The sequence below is a fragment of the Rhinatrema bivittatum genome, chromosome 1 (assembly GCF_901001135.1).
Source record: "Rhinatrema bivittatum chromosome 1, aRhiBiv1.1, whole genome shotgun sequence".
In the NCBI taxonomy this organism is placed as follows: domain Eukaryota; kingdom Metazoa; phylum Chordata; class Amphibia; order Gymnophiona; family Rhinatrematidae; genus Rhinatrema; species Rhinatrema bivittatum.
In genome coordinates, this window is record NC_042615.1 from 339,628,316 (window position 1) to 339,648,910 (window position 20,595).

General features: G+C 42.9%; 1 protein-coding gene across 6 annotated transcripts in view; it reads right to left on the reverse strand.

Moving 5' to 3' along the window:
* Positions 1-20,595, reverse strand: part of ANKRD17 (ankyrin repeat domain 17) — a 488,939-nt gene that overhangs the window by 200,693 nt on the left and 267,651 nt on the right. For all 6 annotated transcript variants that reach the window (XM_029598806.1, XM_029598799.1, XM_029598782.1 and 3 more), the window contains exons 13-15: positions 16,544-16,687; positions 15,877-15,979; positions 12,911-13,663 (exon numbers count right to left, since the gene is read on the reverse strand). In XM_029598806.1, coding sequence (XP_029454666.1) covers positions 12,911-13,663; positions 15,877-15,979; positions 16,544-16,687 — 1,000 coding nt within the window. The remainder of the gene's footprint in view (positions 1-12,910; positions 13,664-15,876; positions 15,980-16,543; positions 16,688-20,595) is intronic.

Consider the following 20,595-nt stretch of genomic DNA (forward strand, 5'->3'; position numbering starts at 1 on the left):
ATATAAGGAGTTAATAACTGACAATAGATGTGATCTTCTGTAAAAAGGTATTTGGTATATATATAAACCAATATTTCAGAGAGGTAGAAACATTGCTATTTATATAATATTCAGCATCACTTCATTATAGGATTCAATTAGAGAAACAAGATTGTTCAAAATTAATCTGAAAAAAATGGAATCAATAATTGATCTAAAATAATTTTTCAAAAAAAACAAACAGCATTTGTAGAAAATCGTTTGTTAGCTATTTGCTGAATTTCTCTAGGTAACATTTATTAAGTACATACTTATATACTGCTTTTCAGGAGTTATGTAAAATAAATGTTACCTAGAGGATATTAAATGATGCTGAATATTATATAAATAGCAATGTTTATAACCTAAGACTTTCTCTGAAATATTGGTTTGTGCAATTAAGTTAATTGGTAAATATTAACATTTAATTTTCAAGTTGTGACAATTTAATTTTGTCTCGTTATATATCATCTTAGGCATCTGTCAAATTTTACGGCAATAAATTGATTCTGTTTATACATTTAGATTTCTTTCAGCCAACTTTGACGTATTGCTACGCATAAGAACATCTGTGTAGCATTAAATACAAAACAAAGAAAATTGAGGTAATATCTCTGATTTTGATCTTTTGTACAAGTTAAAGATTTTATTTTAATTAAGCTTTTATATGTTTTTCGATGTCGAGTTTTGTTTAAATATATAATTGTTTTGTTGTAAGGACTAAAATTCAATGGATAATATATTGATTTCCATTACTATTACAGCCCCCGATGCAGCCGACTAGGCGAAACCAGCAGTATCATTCCTTGCGGACGCTGCTTCCGATCTGGTGCGCACAGCGGCCAAAGGAGTGTCATCAGCGGCGGCTGCCAAGAGACAACTTTGTGGGTGACCAGGTCAGGGAGCTCATCCTTGGTGAAGAAGCATCTCATGGTTCGGTGAGGCTCTGTCTCCTGGGGGGAGTTCCCCCTCTTCTAGGGGCTCTGCTTCCTCTTCAGAGTTGTCCGTGTCCCCATAGGTGGGGCTTCTGGGCGGTGGGAACCTTTGTCTAGGCCTCGAGAGGCCTGGGGCATAGAGGTCTTCTGGCAGAAGTTGTGGCTGATCAGCCAGAGGTTCCGTTTGCATGTGAACAAAGGTGTGTAGCCCATGAGATAGACGCTGGGTCCAAGCTAAGGGGCGTTGAGTCCCTGGGGGTCCCTGTCTGTGGGGGTGTACCGCTGGAATTTGCTAGGTCCGGGGAACCCACTGAGGAGCTAGTGCTCTGCCCTGGGTGGGACTGGCCCTGGGCTGGATCTCCCAAGGCCTCCTCGCACTGAGTGTACAGGGCGTTGGCCTCCTCGCTTTGTGCGGCTCTGATATGGCATGTTGGGCAGAGGCCTTGAACCTTGATCTCCATTTCCGGTGGTGCCATGGCTATCGGAGTGTAAACCCTTATGCGCTCCGGAGCGTCTAAGACGTGCGTGTGGGTTGCACGCGCAGTTGTGCGCCCAAGTCGCGGGTATGCACTCAGCCTGGTATGCGCTCAGCCCGGTAGGCATGCGACGCACATATGTCTTATGCGCACGGCCCTTGTGCATGTAACTTTATGCGCACATGAAGTCTGTGCGTGTAACTTAATGCGCACATGTAATTTGTGTGCCTAGTTAGCCTTGTGCGACCGGGTCGAGATGGCGAACGGAGCGGCGAATAGGGCCGCGATGGCGACGGCGACCACACGGGCAATATGGCGACCACCTCAGAGGGTCTCCATGTGGGAAGACCCTTGGAACTAACTGGGGCCTGGCCCTGCTAGGGTGGATCAAGCCAGCGGCACTGGTCCCAGCTGGCGACCAGTGCGACTCCTCAAACCTCGGAGACCGGAGTCTATGCTGAAGATTTCTACCTTACCTTGTCTTCGGTGCTTCCCGATTTTGTTCCAGGCGGTCCCCGGCTGCGGGGGGGCAAATATCTTCACTGCCACGCTCGAGGGTGCACCCGTTGCCTCTCAGCCGCGCCCGGGATCGAGGGGCTAGGCCCTCGCCGCGAATCGCCTGCCGGACCAAGGCTTACCTCCGAGGGACCACGGAAATCACCTCAGGAATTCTAAACTGGGGGAGGGACCCGTGGGTTTCACCGCAGGAGAGCGGGACTCGTCTTCAGAGGTAGGTTTTCTTCCGAATTTGGGTTTTCTCCGCTGAATTTGTTCTAACGCTGTGAGAGCATGCAGATAGCTCCTAACTGCTATAGAGACGGAAAATACTGAAGAGCTACACTTCCTGCAGGGGTATATGTACTAGGGGCTGATGTCAGATTGAAATCTGATCCGTTTCCAACTGCTATCAGGAGTACACTATACCCATTGGTCCTGAGTCCATCTGCTACACGCTAGGAAATTACAGTTATTGCAAAATATGGCTGCTAGGGTAATTTTTTGTCTAAAGAGATATGATCATATCTCTTGCCTATCTTTAAATCTCTACATTGGTTACCTGTTTAGCAGCAGACTGTATTCAAGGTACTATGCTCAACATTACAAACACTTCAGTTAGGGGCCCTTGATAAATTTTTAAACTTTTGGTACCATATTCACCAGTTTACTTCCTATTTTCAGACAAAAATTTGTTGCATATTCCATTACCTTTTTTTTTTTTTTTTTTTTTTTTAATCAGACTGGATGCAACCTGTGAATCCACTTTCAGCTACCAAGCTCCAATTCTTTGAAACACTATCCCCCTAGACTTTCGATTGGAGAAGGATTTTATGAAATTTCAGAAGACAGTAAAGACCTGGCTTTTCTGTCAAGCTTTTCAGTACTGCAATAAAACATCTTAAGAGCTTCCTACCAGTGACTTTCTACATTTTGTTTCAGATTGTAAATTAATTTTATTATTGCTATTGATCAATTGGTGATCTTATGTATCCTTTTATTTGTAACCTTGCCTGGATAGTTTTTAAATGTGGTTCATAAAGTATGAATAAATAATAAAACTATGAATACCATACGTGCTGTGACCAGGCTATGAGGATTATCCTCACCTTATCCCAAAAGATCTTCTGGATGGTCCTTGTGAAAAGAGGAATTGATGGGTGCATTTAGAGTAGACAGACCCTTCAGTCTAATACAAAAGCATCAGCCAGTGATCTGTTGTTGCTCAGATACATGGAGCAGAACTTCAACTTTTCTGTTGTCTGAGGCAACCAGTTTGATAGATGACTTACCCCCAACAAATGACCAAGACATCTACAATTCCCTGTGATTTAGGGACTACTCATGCACTTGTAGTTCTGTGAGGCAGTCCACCAATGTTTTCTGGATTCCCAGAAGGTAAGTGTCCTGGAGATGGGCATTTGATTGTCCTGCACATAGCAAGATCTGGAAGGCCTCCTGGCAGAAGGCATAAGAGCCTGTGCCTCCCTACTTGTTTCTATCGAAAGCCACCACTTGGTGGTACATCTGAATCAATATTCTCTTTCCTGAAAGAAAATGAGAGAAAGCCCTTAGAGCACAGCGGATGGCTCGCAGTTCCAGGTAGTTGATTTGTAGATGATTCTCCACTGGGGACATGATCCTTGAGTCCATGCTGCACTGGTGTGTGCTCCCCACTCCTTGGTGGAGGCACTGGTAGGCTGAGTCACTTGATGCAGTGGAATGTAGAACAAGAGGCTTACCTTTAGAATTTCTCATCTTGGGGGGGGGGTCACTGAGATTTATAGGGATAATTGCTGATAGAGTTGACCCCATAGGCTCCAAAAAGACTCCACTGAAGACTTCACACATGCAGACGTGTCAGAGGAACCACATGCACCAAAGCAACTATTTATAACCATGTATCCAAAGAAGAACAGGATTGGCCTTGCTAAAGTTTGGTCCTGTTGACTGAATTCGTTAACATCTATTTAGGCAACTGTTTTGTATGACTTTCTAGCATTATATTAAAAAAATTCTCAATTAAAACTATTTCAAGTTTTGATATTCACTGTCAAAAACTTTTATTTGACTCATTGTCTTTACCAACAAGCCACTAAGAGTTATCGCAGCACACTATTTTGTTGTTTTCCCCTTTGGTGTGATTTCTGCGCAACAGTCTATTGTATTTTCGATGGTGAAAAATAAACCTTACCAAGCCCATCAGCAATGCAGCTCTTTTCTCCTGAAGTGCCTGTGAACTGAATTCTCTGAGCCACAACCAGGTTTGACTTATCAAAGTTGACTAAGAAACCCAAAGACCGGAGAAGCTGTATGGTCTTCTCAAGCCACTCTAGAATGCCTGATGGGGGATAGATCAATCATTCAAGTATGGAAATTCACAGAATCCCTGTCAACAAAGATGGGCCACTACTATAGCAAGGCATTTTGTGAACACTCTTGGAGGACTCAAAGGTGCATCTTATATTGGTCATGTGCACTCTTCACTACAAGTCTCAGGAACTTCCAATGGGCAGGGTGAATTGGGATGTGTGCATAAGTGTCTTTCAGATCCAGAGTACATATTCGATCGCTTTGTTGAATGAAGCAGCTGAAGTACTGACTACAGTATCAAAAACTTTGTAAGTAGAATGGAAGAGGTGCTTTTCACATTCCATGTCCTTCATTGCTTGGAGGAAGTCCATCAGCTCTGGATCTGTTGAATCCAGAGGCTTTAGCTTTTACACACATTAGTACATATAACGAACCATACAGAGATGGTAAGCCAAGATCTAGGCTCTCAGCACAGACCCCTGAAAATCTCTCTTTTTAAAGGTGTCCAATGCCTATAGGTCCTTCCCAGGAGGCGTATTGGAGTGTTCACAAGTGTGATTAGCACATTTCAATGCTGACTCCACAATTAATTGAGTGATAAAGTAGTTGGACAGCCACGATGCCTGGGGTAGCTTATACCCTATATTTTAAATCCAGTTTCTGGGCCACTGGAAGGCAAGATGTTTACCACATCTTCATCTGGATATTCTGAAGGAGCTTATGAATTAGGATAGCCTGCTGGAGGCTGAAAAAGCCCGAAGAAATCTGTTCCCGGGTACTTCTCTTTCCTAATACTAATGGATAGTGTCTTTCCCACTTTATACAAGAATTTGAAGTAGCAGAGATACTCCGGAGGAGAAGTATGCTAAGGCAAGTCTGACAGGGGTTCTGAAGGAATCCTTGTAGAATCTTCTTCCTCTCCTGACCATGGAAGAAGATACTAAGAAGAACCACGAAGAGGATGAGGGCAACTGAGGAGCAGACTTCTGCTATTTTATTTATTTAAAATGTTTTGTTAACCACTTTACCCAAACTAGAGTTCTTTTATCTCACCCAATCATAGAGTTATGATCTGCCATATAACCTAACAGTCCATGATAAACATACCTCTAACTTTATAGATTAGGAGAGTCATGTTTTCATCTTTCGGCAAAAGTTTAAATAATCTCGTTCTGATCTAATCACTATGGGCAGAAAATTCCACAGTATAGGGGACAGCAAGGATCAAATCTGCAGCCACGGGTATTCAAAGGCCAGGGATCTTACAGTAAAAATCACAGGGACTTCAAATCACTACAAACCCTACAGAAAATACTATGCAAAGCAAATTAGGGAAACCCACCTCCAGAGGTTCTCTACTGTACCAGCATTAAGATGTGTCCCAAATAGAGGGCTGTATATCAGAAGCTCTACCCTGACAAACCTTTGCTGGTCCAACTCCATTTCATCTTATTGCCTGGCTGTTTTTCCTGAGATGCCTGGTTCTCATCTTCAGCTACACTTTTGATTCCTGCTCTGGTCCTGGTCTTTGGCTGCACTTCTGGTACATGTTTTTCAGTCCTAGTCCTCTGCCACCACCCTGGTTGCTACTTCGGTCCTGGTCTTCAGGTTTTTCCTGGTTCCTGCTTCCATTTGGGAAGTCCTGGCAGCTGCTTGCACCCAAGATCTCAACCCGTGGGGAACAGCGACAGCAACTCCAGCCACCTGGCCACTTCAAGGTAGGCCTCTGCCTAGACATAGTACCTCCTTGCCATCCCCAATGGAGCAGGCTGTGACAGGCTTCTGATGAAAATGCCCTTGATCGTAAATGTACATATCTTACCTCCTTAATAGGATCTTAACTGCCGATTTGATATCTACCAATTCAACTTTCTGCTCAAGTATTAAGGCACCAACCCCCACAGAGCACAAAAAGTTAACAGTAGTAACTTGGATACATGCTTTAAACAATGAAGTGTATGTAACACTTGAGTCACAGATGTCCAACAAGAACTCCGGGACACAATCTGAGCTCCGTTTTGGACCACCTGCGAGTTTCAGGAAGCACATGTACAGGCCATTACAACAGAGCAACTGAGAAGTGACGAAGGCCTGTATGACTGTGTGCCTATAAAAGACAAGTGGGGAATATCTTGCAAGAATTCAGAATGGAGAGAGTCCATTTCATTCCCTTCCGCTTGTGAGAGATGCCCCTGAACAAGGAGAACCCATCATTTATGGTGAACACTTACTCCTAAATTCTGAAAGCCCTTGAGGAGAGCCATACGCTGCTGTGGGATGTTCAGAAGCCCTACTATGTATGAAAGTTTCTTCCATCTTAGATAGGAGAGATTCTAATTTCCATCTCTGGTTTCCAGGGCTTAAGGAGGCAAAGAAATTCTTCACAAGCTCAGACAGCTGGGAGCCCTCTGCACTGGAGTTGGGGTGAGAGATATGCTCTTCAGAAACCCAAATCAGTTCATCATCACTAAGGGCTGTTTGTACCACCACAGAGGAACTCTGCACCATGGCAGCTGCTTCTGCTGCGGCTGGCTGTGAGATGTTCTGTGCACCAATTGTGCCAAAACTTCTTGAATGGTGCCATGGTGCTAGGACAGCAGAGTCTCCTGCTGCAACCTAGCCTCAGTGGCAAGATTCCTCAGCTTATACATCAAAGAGTTCTACTCCCATAAGTGGGGTGACTGTGCCTTAGAGAGAGCTCTGTGCCAAGGTCATAGATGGTGTTCTGGTCAGCCCCAGGTCTGGATAAACAAATGACAATGCCATGGGAATTTTCTGCACCATAAAGGATGAAGGGACTTATGTAGTTGAGGCTATCTCCCGCTGAGGTAGCAACAAAAAAACAGAACAAGGGGGATTCAAGATGGCCGCCACATGAAACGGTTGGCGAAATCGTTCTCTCCCCAACTTCTTTGAAAGTATTTTCCTGAACCATGCTGCACTCTCAAAGAAAAGCCAAGCTCAGAGAAGTTTTGGCCTCATCATCGCCAATCTCTGAAGGTGGCCAATCGAGGATTGATTCGTTTTTCGCTACTGGCGTAGCAAGAGGATTGCCAGTGGAGGTGGCCGCTGCAAACGCCGACATAGGGCGGATGTCTTCATAGGGCATTATAAGGTTAAGATCAACAGGGAGGAATCTCAACCAGTCAACTGCAACCTGGGAGTCCCACAAGGCTCTTCACTTTCTCCAACCTTATTCAACATATACCTGCTCCCACTCTGCCAGCTCCTCCGCAAACTAAATCTTATCCACTACCTATACGCTGACGATATTCAGATTCTGATTCCTATTACGGATTCAATTCATAAAACTCTGGACTTCTGGAACTCATGCCAACATGCCATCAACAACCTGCTGACAAGTCTCAATCTGATTCTTAATCAAAACAAGACAGAGTACCTTCTCATTCCCCAAGACGGAAACCACCCACAACCTATCACCAACCTGGCCTCACAATTAATCCTATCCCCACAAGTCAGAAACCTGGGAGTTATACTAGATAACCAAATGAATTACAGATCTTTCATCAACAACATCATAAAGGATGGATTTTTCAAACTACAAGTCTTAAAAAGATTGAAATCCCTCCTCCATTTTCAAGATTTCCGATCAGTTTTACAAGCAATCATTCTCAGTAAAATCGACTACTGCAATTCACTACTACTTGGCCTCCCTGCTAACTCCACAAAACCTCTACACATGTGGCAGAACGCAACAGCAAGGATTCTAACCAAGACAAACAAAAGAGACCATATAACACCCATCTTGAAAAATCTACACTGGCTTCCTATCAAATTCAGAATACTTTTCAAAGCACTCTCATCAATCCACAAGGCAATACATAACATCGCCCCACTCGAGCTCAAGATCCCTCTTCAACCTCACACCTCCACCAGACAGTGAGACAAGCATACAGAAACAACCTACAGGTCCCACCGATTAAGACAGCATTAAGTGAAAGAGCTTTCTCAACTGCCAGTCCCAAACTTTGGAACTCTCTCCCATCAGACCTCAGACTAGTGCAATGCCCTATTGTATTTAAGAAAAGACTCAAGACCTGGTTATTCAACCAAGCATTCTCCTAACTTCAGCTTTTATGTGTATTCCAACCTATGATCCCTTTCATTGGTAACCCCCAGAGAGCAATATTAAAAACCTAGCCTTATGCCCAACACCCGTTCTTAACTCCAGCCTACATTAGGCCCCATATCTTTTACCTTATGTTGTTAACCCCAATTATTTTTATCCAAGTTCAATCTACCTGTTTATTGTAAGACATCCTCTTGTCATGGTTATTGTTTAGAATGTAAACCGACTTGATTAGTAATTCTGTTACTGGAAAATCGGTATATAAAAGTGCTAAATAAATAAAATAATGTCTGTTTTGCTGGCCAATGACATCACATTAAGTCCTGGCGCTCCGATGATTCCCCCTCCCCCAGTCCCACCTGGCGCTGCGATTGCTGGGATAAGTCCTCAAGAACTTTGTACTTCTTCTGGGACAAATACTGATTTAGATAAATTTAATTTAAGAGACTTACCCAGGAGCAGCAAAGATGAGGAAAAGAGAGCTATTGAGGAAGTGATGAGAGGGAGTACAGCAGGAGGGGGAGAAATGGCTCAGAAGCTGACTTTGGAAACCTACATACCAATGGAAACTCCTAAGGTGATAACTATGGAGTCCCTGTGGCATGCTATGAAAGGATTGGAAAGAGCTGTTATGAACTTCACCAAGATAATGCTAGAATCAAATAATAGGTTCTTAAATATAGAAAGAGATATGAACAAGCAAACTACAAAGATTCAATCGATGGAAAAACGCATGGAGAAATTGAAGAATATTCAAATAGAGATATTGAGAGTGGAAGATATTAATGTGAAAAAGCTAGAGAATGTTGAAATTCAGAAAAAATATCTGAATTTGCGTGCATTGAATTTTCCATTCATAAAAGAGATCTCTGCTTATGAAATGCTTAAGGACTACATGATAAAAATATTAAAAATACCTGTGGAAGGGCTTCCTGTGATATCAAGAGTATATTACCTCCCGGATAAAGGAGAAAGATCTAAAGAAATGGCCCAGGATGAAAATAACCAACCGAATTTGACTCAGATCTTGGAACTATCACTGGATTCTGAAGTTAAAAGGCAAATGACATTTTTTTCATGTACTTTTTCAGCTGATAGAGAATTGATTCTGAAGAGAATTATGTGGAATCGGGCAGAACTATACTACGGGAAAAATATCTGGATTTATCCAGACATCTCCCACATAACACAAGAAAGACGCAAGAAATTTCTGTCTTTCAGGCCTGAAGTAGTGGCGAGGGGTGCTAGTTTTAGCCTTAAGTATTATAAGACATTTAAATGCGAAGTATATTTTCTTTGAACCTGTTCAGCTACAGAAGTTTCTTGAACCAATTAATCCCTAATTCCTGGAGTATATCGTAGCTGTTCGAAAGAGTCTTGCTACATTCATGTGACGAGTCTAAACTAAAATAAATAAAAGTCATTTGATTTCTTTGTATACCGTCTGTATAAGTCCCCCATCGGATTCCTTGGAATAGTAGATGTGAACTACGATATAAATCTAAACCGAGTAAGAAATGAAAAGTTTAATTGTGTTTATAATTTGCTTTATTAATCTACAATGTGTACAATGTTTACTTGTAAATATTGGAAAAAACAATAAAAAAAATAAATTATAAAAAAAATAAAATAAACGAAGCAGTAACGATACTTGTGCCCAAAATTTACAAAAGTTTGAGAGACTGGGATACGTCCATTTGGCAGTTTAGACAAAGACTGAAAAGCTTATGAGGCAACAGGGGCATGGGAACTTCTGTGCACACTCACTACAATCTTTACTGAGTTGAGAGCTGGATCCACATCAATGGAGTCAGATGCCACCCATGCATAATGGCTAATTCATACCTGCTTGTCAGAGAATAGCAAGATTTATTTATTTTCTTCACACAGGGGCGGATTTTAAAAGGGCCGCGCGCACGCCGGCGCGCCTATTTTGCATAGGCCGCCGGCGCGCGTAAAGCCCCGGGACGCGCGTAAGTCCCGGGGCTTTTGAAAAGGGGCGGGAGGGGGCGTGTCCGGGGGCGTCCCCGAAACGATGCGGCGTTTCGGGGGCATGCCCCGGCGTTTCGGGGGTGGGCCCGGGGGCGTGGTCGAGGCCTCCGGACCACGCCCCTGGGACCGGAGGACGGAGCGGGGCTGCCGGCGACGCGCGCAAAGTTACGCCTGCTTTCAGCAGGCGTAACTTTGCCGACAAAGGTAAGGGGGGGGTTTAGATAGGGCCAGGGGGGTGGGTTAGGTAGGGGAAGGTGGGGGGAGGGAGAGGGAACAGGCAGCGCGATATCGGAGCGGCCTCGGAGGGAACAGGCAGCGCGCGCTGGGCTCGGCGCGCGCAGGTTGCACAAATGTGCACCCCCTTGCACGCGCCGACCCCAGATTTTATAAGATACGCGCGGCTACACGCGTATCTTATAAAATCCAGCGTACTTTTGTTCACGCCTGCTGCGCGAACAAAAGTACACGCTCGCGCAAGGTTTTAAAATCTGCCCCACACTGTTTTAGTTTATGACTACAGTTCATATCTACTGAAATAATAAATGCACTTTTTGAAGTGCCTTTTCTTAGGATTTTGTGCAAATTTGCAATAAGTGTTCAAAGGAATCAACATAAAAGCAAGTATGGAAATTAACTGCTAATAGACAGGACCTGTGCTGAAGTAAGACCATGTCTTTCTCTCTCTTTAATTATGCCACTAGTAAACACACTGCTCCACTTGTCACTACACTATATGTTAAAAGTGCCATGCATACGTTTCATATAGGGAAGGGGACATTTTTGGAATGCATTTTTACACAGGTTAAACTTGCATAAAAACCCTGGGTTATTGTGCTTCCAAAGGAAAATGTTTTTCTGGCTATCTAGTCTAGATCATATTTCAACATGCAAACTTGTTGCACTATTAAACCCCATTTCCAGAAAAAGGAATAAATTAGAGTATACTGATACATTATTTGTTTGCATGCATGGGTTGGGGGGGGGGGGGGGAGCCAAGCTGGGTGACATGCTCTCCGTGAGCTACATGGCATTTTATTTTGTTTGGATACTCTATGGTGCAATTTTGAACAAAAAATACTACTGCAAATGAAAGCCAAATTCTTAACATAGCAGACTGGATTTTGGTAGCAAAGGAAGAGAGGCAAAATAAAACCATATGAAAAAATAAAACAAGACAAATGGTCAAAATGACTTTAAAAAAAAGAAAAAAAGAAAAAAAGAAAAAAAGAAAAAAAGAAAACCAAAATCTCTACAGCTTGACATGTCTTATCCATTTTTACTGATTAAATGTAGATTGTGTGTTCCACACTGGTTTTTCTTAGTGTCCCATTACTACTAATAGGTAAGCTGAAGGGAAGGTACAAGGCTGAAGATTCGACTAGGGCAGCCAGTACTCTTGCACTGGTCCTAGACTCCGGACACAGTAGTTCCCGCCTCTTCAGCAGTCCTGTAGATCAATCTCTGCTAAGGCTGCAAGACATCTTTGAGATTGGCTCCACACTAAGGCTATGTTGCACAGCAATTGCTCCTCTCTTATAGGTCTGGGATCAATTACCTTTCCCCTGAGAGGAAGACCGTGTTCTTCCTGACAGCAGACAACTTCAGAGAAAAACTGCATAGTAAATTCTGCTGTGCAAATCCAAAATGGCAGAACAAAACTCAAGACTTCTCTAGCTTTGGGAGATGAAAGGAAAACATTGCACCCTGTTGACTAGTTCTCCAAACTTACTACTGTTGATGACAAAATGTGATCAAACTCTGAGACAAACAAACCACTATCCTTGGTGATTTTTACCTCTACTTTAAAAGCCTAGTTGTAAACATTTTTTCTCCATTACCTGTGCGTGTTCTGCCTGAAACTTTTACACTGAACAAGCTGAGCCAACCCTAGCACATCCCTTATTTTCATCCTAATATTTTAATCTTTAAATATATTTCCCACACTATACTGTAAAACATTCTGGGCTACATTTGTATAAAAGAAGCAACAAAATAAAACAGTAGTTAAAATTTAATGGCATATTTGATAGTTCTCATAACCACAGTTTTACTCTACTTGGCTTGCAATCAAACAAGATCTAATCCTATGAGAATTTGGCATTTTCAATATCTTAGAAACTTGATTCCAAACCTGGCCTATGTGAGAGACAATTGAGTTTTTTTCACCTGCAATCTCCCTTTACTCCTATGCACACAACTGAGGAGTGGTTTTGAAAGTTGAAATGGAAGGTCCATTCTACATTTCACATTCTGTGTGCTAAACACTTCAAAACAATTCTGAAACAAAACTAGCACGTTCTTTCAGAGCAAGTTAATAGGCCCAAAAGTGCAGTATGGAAAAATTTTAAGCAAACTGAACTGGCCTTGTGCAAAACATACCTTATACTTACCTTAACACCTTAATTGTCTGACAGAGTAGACTGTCATTAAATTGGTCCATTATTAAGTTTTTGTTATGAGTCTGATTACTTTTTTATGTTTGTAATTTCTATTTTATTGTATTTTATTACTGTACTCAGGAGTCATTTTGAAACAGGTGGAATAAAAAAAAGTAAATAAATACACATGCTAGTAATTAATGTAAAACTCACCTGCCATGATGTCATCCAGTGTGTCAGTGAGGGTCTGTGCAGGACTGGCTACCATTAAACCTTCTGGCGCTTCTGCTAAAATTCCTTGCCCCAGATCTGCCAGCTGGGCTTGGCCCAGTACTGGCTGTCCAACTATGACTCCTTGCAGTTCCGTCAGATCAGTGATGGAGCCTGGAGGCAAAGTACCTGTTGCCAGAGGCAAAGCCTGGGGCAATGCCAGAGGCTGGATTGGTGCAAACCCCATCTGTGCAGCAGCTGCTTGCTGAGGGTCATCTTTGAGCACAATGGGATCTGCCTGCTGCAAGCGTGCATAGTCTCCCTCCGTGAGCTGTTCCCCAGCTCCAACAGGAGTCAGCAGTCCAAGATGAGGGCAGGTCTGCTGTTGCTGCTGAAGCTGAATCCTCTGAGCTTTGACTTCCAAATATTGCTTTTTTAGCTGCTGCTGAGTTTTCAACTGTAGTTCACGCTCCACTTTCTGCAGTTCCTCTAAAATTTTTTGTTTCTTCTGAATTTGCTCCTCCCTGGTTTTGTTCAGCTCCTCAATTTTTTCCTTGGTGAGCTGGTCAGCATGTGCCAGTTCCAGGGACTGCAGCTGAGCATTCTTTTCTATGGCTTCTTTTATCCTCTGCTCCAGCTCCGTCAGCTTTCCCTGAGCCTCTTCCACAATGCTCTCTGGAGACTGACTGCTGATGTAACCCTGCGCATCCTGGCCGTTTGCTGGCACATGGTTGCTGGACTTCTGTTTAGAAGCAGCTGTGTGAAAAAGAAACCCCCTCAGAACTTATGCAATGGCACATAAATGGCAACCTCTAAGAGACTACTTGGGAGGATTAAGGGTCAACAAGGGTTCTGCATACGCCAGGGAAGATGAAAAGGATGAAAACCTTGAGCAAAAAAAAAATCATACAGTACTTTTACCATTAATGTTACACAACAGGATGTATTTTCACAGTTGCCTTCTAGAAGAACATTTTTGCCATTCTTGGATTTTTAGTTTATATCCCAATACAATGTGGCATCTGTTTCTTCAGTTCATCACAGGAATTACATTACATCATGGCGATGACAACAAAGCCAGGAATGGTCTAAATGTCCCTCCAAAACCTGGGTCACTAGGCAACTGAGCATTCAATCTATAGGGATCTTCATTTTCAGTTTTTATTTTTACTTAAGGATTTTTCAGTGTTTATTCCAAGAACACAAAAAAAGGGGAAATCAGTGGAAAAAAAAATGGTAAATATGTGTTCTTGTTCTAACACTGATAAATTCTAGGGAAAAAAAACAAAACAAAAAAACTGTAAAGTGAAGGTCCCTATTAATCTAACACTACAGGGCTCAGAAAAATGGTTTTTCCCTAAAAGTTTTAAAACAAAAATGTCCTCACTCCAGGTCCAGATCCAACCCTATTCCTATTTTATTAAATCTTTTACTCTTCCTACTTAAAGAAAAGTCCAAACACACACGTGTTTATGGTGTGATATGTTTAACCTGAGCATGCTACACTGATCCAATAGACTGAGGAAGCAAGGAGGAAATACATAGGCTCTTTATCCTGCTCTAACTTCAAATAATTGTCTTGCAGGGAAGGAGATATAATGATCTCTCTGGAACCTTAATTCATTATTCTGAGTCCCGTGTCACTTTACATATCTGATTTTGTAGGATGTACGCTAAACATGAGCACAAGACTTCTAATTAAAAGTCTGCACAGAAAATAATTGTCCGCTGTTTTAAGGACATGCATGTAGGCACCAAGGTGGTAAGGGGGGGGGGGGGGGAGGGGAGGAACAATCACACCACTGCCATGTTAAAACTGTCTCAATGGGGCTAGAGAGGAAAATCAGAACAAAATAGACAAATTCAAGAGGAAAGAATGGGCGTGCAAGTTAACACAAACAGAAGAAAGATGTGCTTGCTTGTTATAACTCAACTTATAAAAAAAATTTTTTTTTTATAACACCTTATTAATATTGGCTAAGCTGCCCAATGGCAGAAAAAGGTGCTCTCAAATACAACACCTGAACTTGTGAAATCCCAGCCCCCACGACGCTGTGGAGGTGGAAGAGACAAATACAAGTCTGATCTGTGGTATACATTAGCCACAAGACATGCAGGGTTGGACATAGCTACAGAAGCAAGCACACTCCACTGGCTTACACAGATGGAAGGTTACACTGAAGGGAATAAAGCACCTACTTGAAAGTTAGACAGAGGAAAACACAGGGGAGAAATAAAACCAACAGGGAAAATTTATTTTAGAGAGAATGCAAACCCTCTTTCAATACACAACACACATTATGGTTTAGAGAGCACATTAAAAAGCAAATGCACAGTAATATACAGACAAATACAGCACAAACGTAAACAAATGGCCCTCGATGAAAAGATTCTCAAGCAAGCATCTTCCTTTATACAGAGAAAAAAAATGGGTTTTTATTTGCACGTCAAACACACAAACTAAACAAAACATTAAAAAAAAAAAACAACAGAAGAAAGAAAAAGGATTCCAAACTACCACCACATTTAAGTGTCTGAAAGGAGGGCTTCCTTAGGGTTTGATATTTTATTGCATTAAAAGAAATTCTGCCTTAACACATTAAAATGTAACCAGGACTAATGAGATGGTGTTGACCAGATTGACTGTTCAAAATTTACAAATTTCTGGTCACATACTTAACAGTTGCCCACTATCATACCACATTTTAATTCTAAATGCAACCAGATATATTAGTATTGAGTTTATGAAGGCAGATTTCTGTAAAACATGAGAATTCCTATTTGATTTTTACCAAAGGCTAAACGTAGATGACTGTGCCCCTTAAAATAATTAGCTTAGTTACTACAGGAATAAGAGGAAATAGCCTTAACTTAAAAGGAAAAAAGAAAAAAGTAAGCAAGCTAATATTTGTCTATTATATAATGAACTAATTTTTTTTTTTTCAAAAGTCTGCAAAGCTACAACTGACCTTTATTTCTGATGGGAAGGGTTGTGGCGACATTGGCAGGGGGTTTGTCAGGCTCCTGGGGTGGGACGACCATGGGCAGTGCCTGCACTGGTACACGAGGAGCCTAAAACATTGGACACTGTCATTGCTAACATTTCTTCCTGTGTGCTCACTAGAAACTGTATTTTAGTTCATACATTTTAATGTTTTATGAAACGACATGCAGAACATTTACATGAGGGGCACCTTGTACAAATCGCTCCCTGAATGCAATTGCTCATCAGCACATAAAAAAACTCACTTATACAGATATACATTTCTATATAGATATATTTAGAGAGAACACTATCAAGACAATTTCAGTAGCACTGCTAACATTTTACCTATTGATTGTCAAACTGAAAAAAGAAAAATCACAATTCTGTACAAATGACCTTTCTAGGGTATGTAATTTTGGCATCATCACTAGAATTCATACACGTGTGAAACAAAGACATGAGTAGAGTAATAGAAGTATATATCATCATCATCATGGAGTCCTCATTTCTTGCAAACTACTTGATTCTTGAACATCTAAGCTTTAAGGTTATTTAAACATAATTGTGATTTATTACAGATTTTAGCTCCCTTAAGTGCATCAGTAAAACAAATTTCAAGAATAAAACTAATTGTTCTACTTGAGTCTTACTCGATTTAAATCATGGGAAGGTGGGGTCAACTGGGTGACATCTGGTGGAGGAGCAGAAAGCAAGTTATTGGGATAATCCAACAAATAGCAAACCACACTCGTGTGACCACCTTTGGAAGCTTCAATCAACATTGTAGAACCATCCTTTAAAAAACAAAAAATACAAAGAGAAATGTTTTAAGAAGGTTGCAATACAGAAAGAAAGAAAACACAGTATATTTCTTACACCAGTTTTTATCCCTAGGAGTTTGTTAATGGCTACCAATAAGTACAGTGACGCCACAGATAACTTAGAAAACCTCACCCCTCCAACATGGTGCCGATAAAAAGTTTTGTCCAATGGGCAACCACTAGGTGAAATATGCATACATGTACGTGCACATACAGTCATTTGCTTTCATAATTACTTTGTAGAAGGGTTAAAGAAATCCTGCTTTTTCCCCCTCAAAAACCTGTGGCTACATAAAAAAACTGACATTTCACATTTGTATTTTAATTTGAAGCATAATAAAACTGTACCCAATATACACCAGTCAGCCTTAAAGGACAAAAAATAATGTTTTATACTTTTGACATTATTATATTTTTGGGTATATAAAATCCAATGTAAAAAAAAAAAGACTGAAGACTTCAACAATATTTATCAGTTATCTGCATTAAACGATAGGAATTTGAACACTTGCTGCTTATGTTAGCCAAGAGGATTAGAAATGAAGTTCATACCAATCAATTCCAGTTTGTAAATCATTATCAATAGTCAGGTTTTCCTCAACCAATATGAGGTAAATGAAGATGTTCCACTTGCTATCACAGTGAAAGAGATGAGTTTACGCCATTAGCAAGCACAGTTTTTCCTCTTCAGAAATGTTTATTTTAATTATGAGTGAAGTGTCCAGAATGAGACATAGACTCTCAGAACTAGAATCAAATGGTTAACAATTCTTACGTTCTGGTTTTGTACATCTCATTTTGGACTGTTTGAGCTAATAAGCACCTCTCAAAGAAACGGTATGGGAGGGGTCCACCTTACAAGAGTCACAATAAATGCTTCCAAAATTATCTTCATTAAGGATCAGATTTCCAAGCCCCTTTGCTGCTTTACAAAGAAGCTGGCAAATTCAAATTTGCAGTTCTGCACATATCTAAAAACGGATGTCTCAGGCTGACTATGCCTTATGAATATTAGTGTCCATCTAGTAATTGTGTTTCAGTGCTGGAATTCCTTAGTTGTTAGGACTCTCCAACTGCTTATCAGAAACTTCTCTGTCAAAAATAGAGAACTCCTTAACATACAAGATGCCCCCATTGATTCATAACCGGGAGAACTCCTAATATAACAATGAAACAATGAATTTATCTCTGCCATTGAGATCCTAACTCTACCCCCTCCACCCCACCAAACCCAATCCTTCCAAAACCTCAAGAAACTGCCCCTGGTTCCATGAAGGTCATCTTTTTCTCAGTCCCGTCAACTCGAAGGAAAATGTTGAGATTACTTACCTGATAATCTCCTTTTCCTTAGTGAATGCAGATGGACTCAAAACAAGTGGGATATAGTGTGCTCGTGCTAGCAGTTGGAGACAGATCTGACATCAGCACGGGTACATATACCCCCACAGGAAGTGTAGCAATTCAATAATCTTCCTTGCAAAAGCTTTTATGGATATATGTGTGACTGACCGATCGTTTAAATGAACAGGATTACCCTGACCAATTGATGGTAGCTGGAGACCGCCAGTGTTCTTAACCGGAAGGCGTCGACACACGGCAGGGTGGAAGCCCTATATAAGCAAACATGGCTTACCGTGAGTCGGCGAATCCCCATGTATACCGGCAGCCGGGCGGGATGCTGAGTCCATCTGCATACACTAAGGAAAAGGAGATTATCAGGTAAGTAATCTCAACATTTCCTAGTGTGTAGCAGATGGACTCAAAACAAGTGGGATGTACAAAAGCTACTCCCAGACTGGGCGGGAGGCTGCTCAAGGTCCGTTTAGGATTGCCCTCGCAAATGCTGTGTCCTCCCTGGCCTGAACGTCCAGACGGTAGAATCTGGAGAAAGTATGGAGGGAGGACCAGGTCGCCGCTCTACATATCTCTGCAGGCGACAGCATCCTAGTTTCTGCCCAAGAGGCTGCTTGCGCTCTGGTAGAATGAGCCTTGACCTGTAGAGGTGGTGGTTTTCCCGCCTCTACGTAGACCGCCTTGATAACTTCTTTGATCCAGCGGGCGATGGTTGGCCGTGAGGCCGCTTCTCCTTGCTTCTTCCCGCTGTGAAGGACGAACAGATGGTCCGTCTTTCGTACTGCTTCTGACATTTCCAAGTATCTGGCCAGTATTCTGCCGATGTCGAGATGACGCAGTATTCGGCCTTCTTCTGACTTCTTCAAACCTTCCGTGGTTGGCAAGGATATGGTTTGTTTGAGGTGAAATTTTGAGACTACTTTGGGTAAGAAGGAAGGAATCGTGCGAAGATGGATAGCCTCTGGAGTGATTCTGAGGAACGGATCACGGCAGGACAGTGCTTGTAGCTCTGAGATGCGGCGTGCTGAACATACAGCCAGCAAGAACACCATCTTCAAGGTCAACAAACGGAGAGTCAGGCCTCGAAGGGGTCTGAAGGCGGATCCCGCTAGAAATTCCAAACTAGATTGAGGTTCCACAGGGGCACTGGCCACTTCAGTGGCAGGCGAATGTGTTTGACTCCTTTCAGGAAACGTGAAACGTCTGGGTGTGTGGCAATGCTGTTGCCGTCACTCCGGGGACCGTAGCAGGATAGCGCTGCTACTTGAACTTTGATGGAACTGAGGGACAGACCCTTCTGAAGTCCATCTTGCAGGAAATCCAAAATGATAGGGATCTTAGCGGCATGTGGATTGGTGCCATGAGTTTCGCACCAGGCTTCAAATACTCTCCAGATCCTTATATATGTTAGTGATGTGGAGAACTTGCGTGCTCGGAGGAGGGTATCTATTACCGTCCCCGAGTATCCTCGTTTCTTCAATCTAGCCCTCTCAAGGGCCAGACCATAAGAGAGAATTGAGCTGGATCCTCGTGGAGGATGGGACCTTGCCGCAGCAGGTCCCTGTGTGGAGGCAGGGGTAGTGGATCCCCTGCCAGTAGTCTTCTCATGTCTGCGTACCAGGGTCTTCTTGGCCAGTCCGGTGCCACTAGAAGAACTAGGCCTCTGTGCCGCTGAAGCTTGTGTATAATGGCGCCCAGCAGGGGCCATGGAGGAAAGGCATATAAAAGGATCCCCTGAGGCCATGGCTGTACCAGGGCATTGATCCCCTGGGATAGAGGATCCCGCCTGCAACTGAAATATCTGGGTACTTGAGCGTTGGACCTGTCCGCTAGTAGGTCCATGCCCGGCGTCCACCACCGATCCACAATCATCTGGAAAGCTGTGGGCGACAGCTGCCATTCCCCTGGAATGGCAGCTGTCGCCCACAGCTTTCTCTGCTGAGGAAGTCTGCCGTGGTGTTGTCCTTCCCGGCGATGTGGATGGCGGAGATGTCCTGGAGATTTGCTTCCGCCCAAGTCATCAGGGGGCTATTTCTAGGGATACCTGTTGGCTTCTGGTTCCGCCCTGTCGGTTGATGTATGCCACCGTGGTGGCGTTGTCTGACATCACTCTGACCGCTCTGTTGCGAAGTCTGTGGGCAAATCGCAGGCATGCTAGCCTGACTGCCCGTGCCTCTAGTCGGTTGATGTTCCACCCCGACTCTTCTCTGTTCCATCGCCCTTGGGCGGTGAGTTCTTCGCAATGTGCTCCCCATCCGTTCAGGCTGGCATCTGTAGTGAGCAGGGTCCAGGTTGGGGAGGACATTCTTGACCCCCAGCTCATGTGGCCGTGCTGCAACCACCACCGTATCTGATTCCGCACTCTGGCTGGTAGAGGTAGGTGTACGGTGTAGTTCTGTGATCGTGGGCTCCATCGAGATAGGAGGGCGCGTTGTATTGGTCTCATATGAGCCCGCGCCCATGGTATCACCTCCAGAGTGGATGCCATAAGGCCGAGGACCTGTAAGTAATCCCAAGCTGTGGGCCGG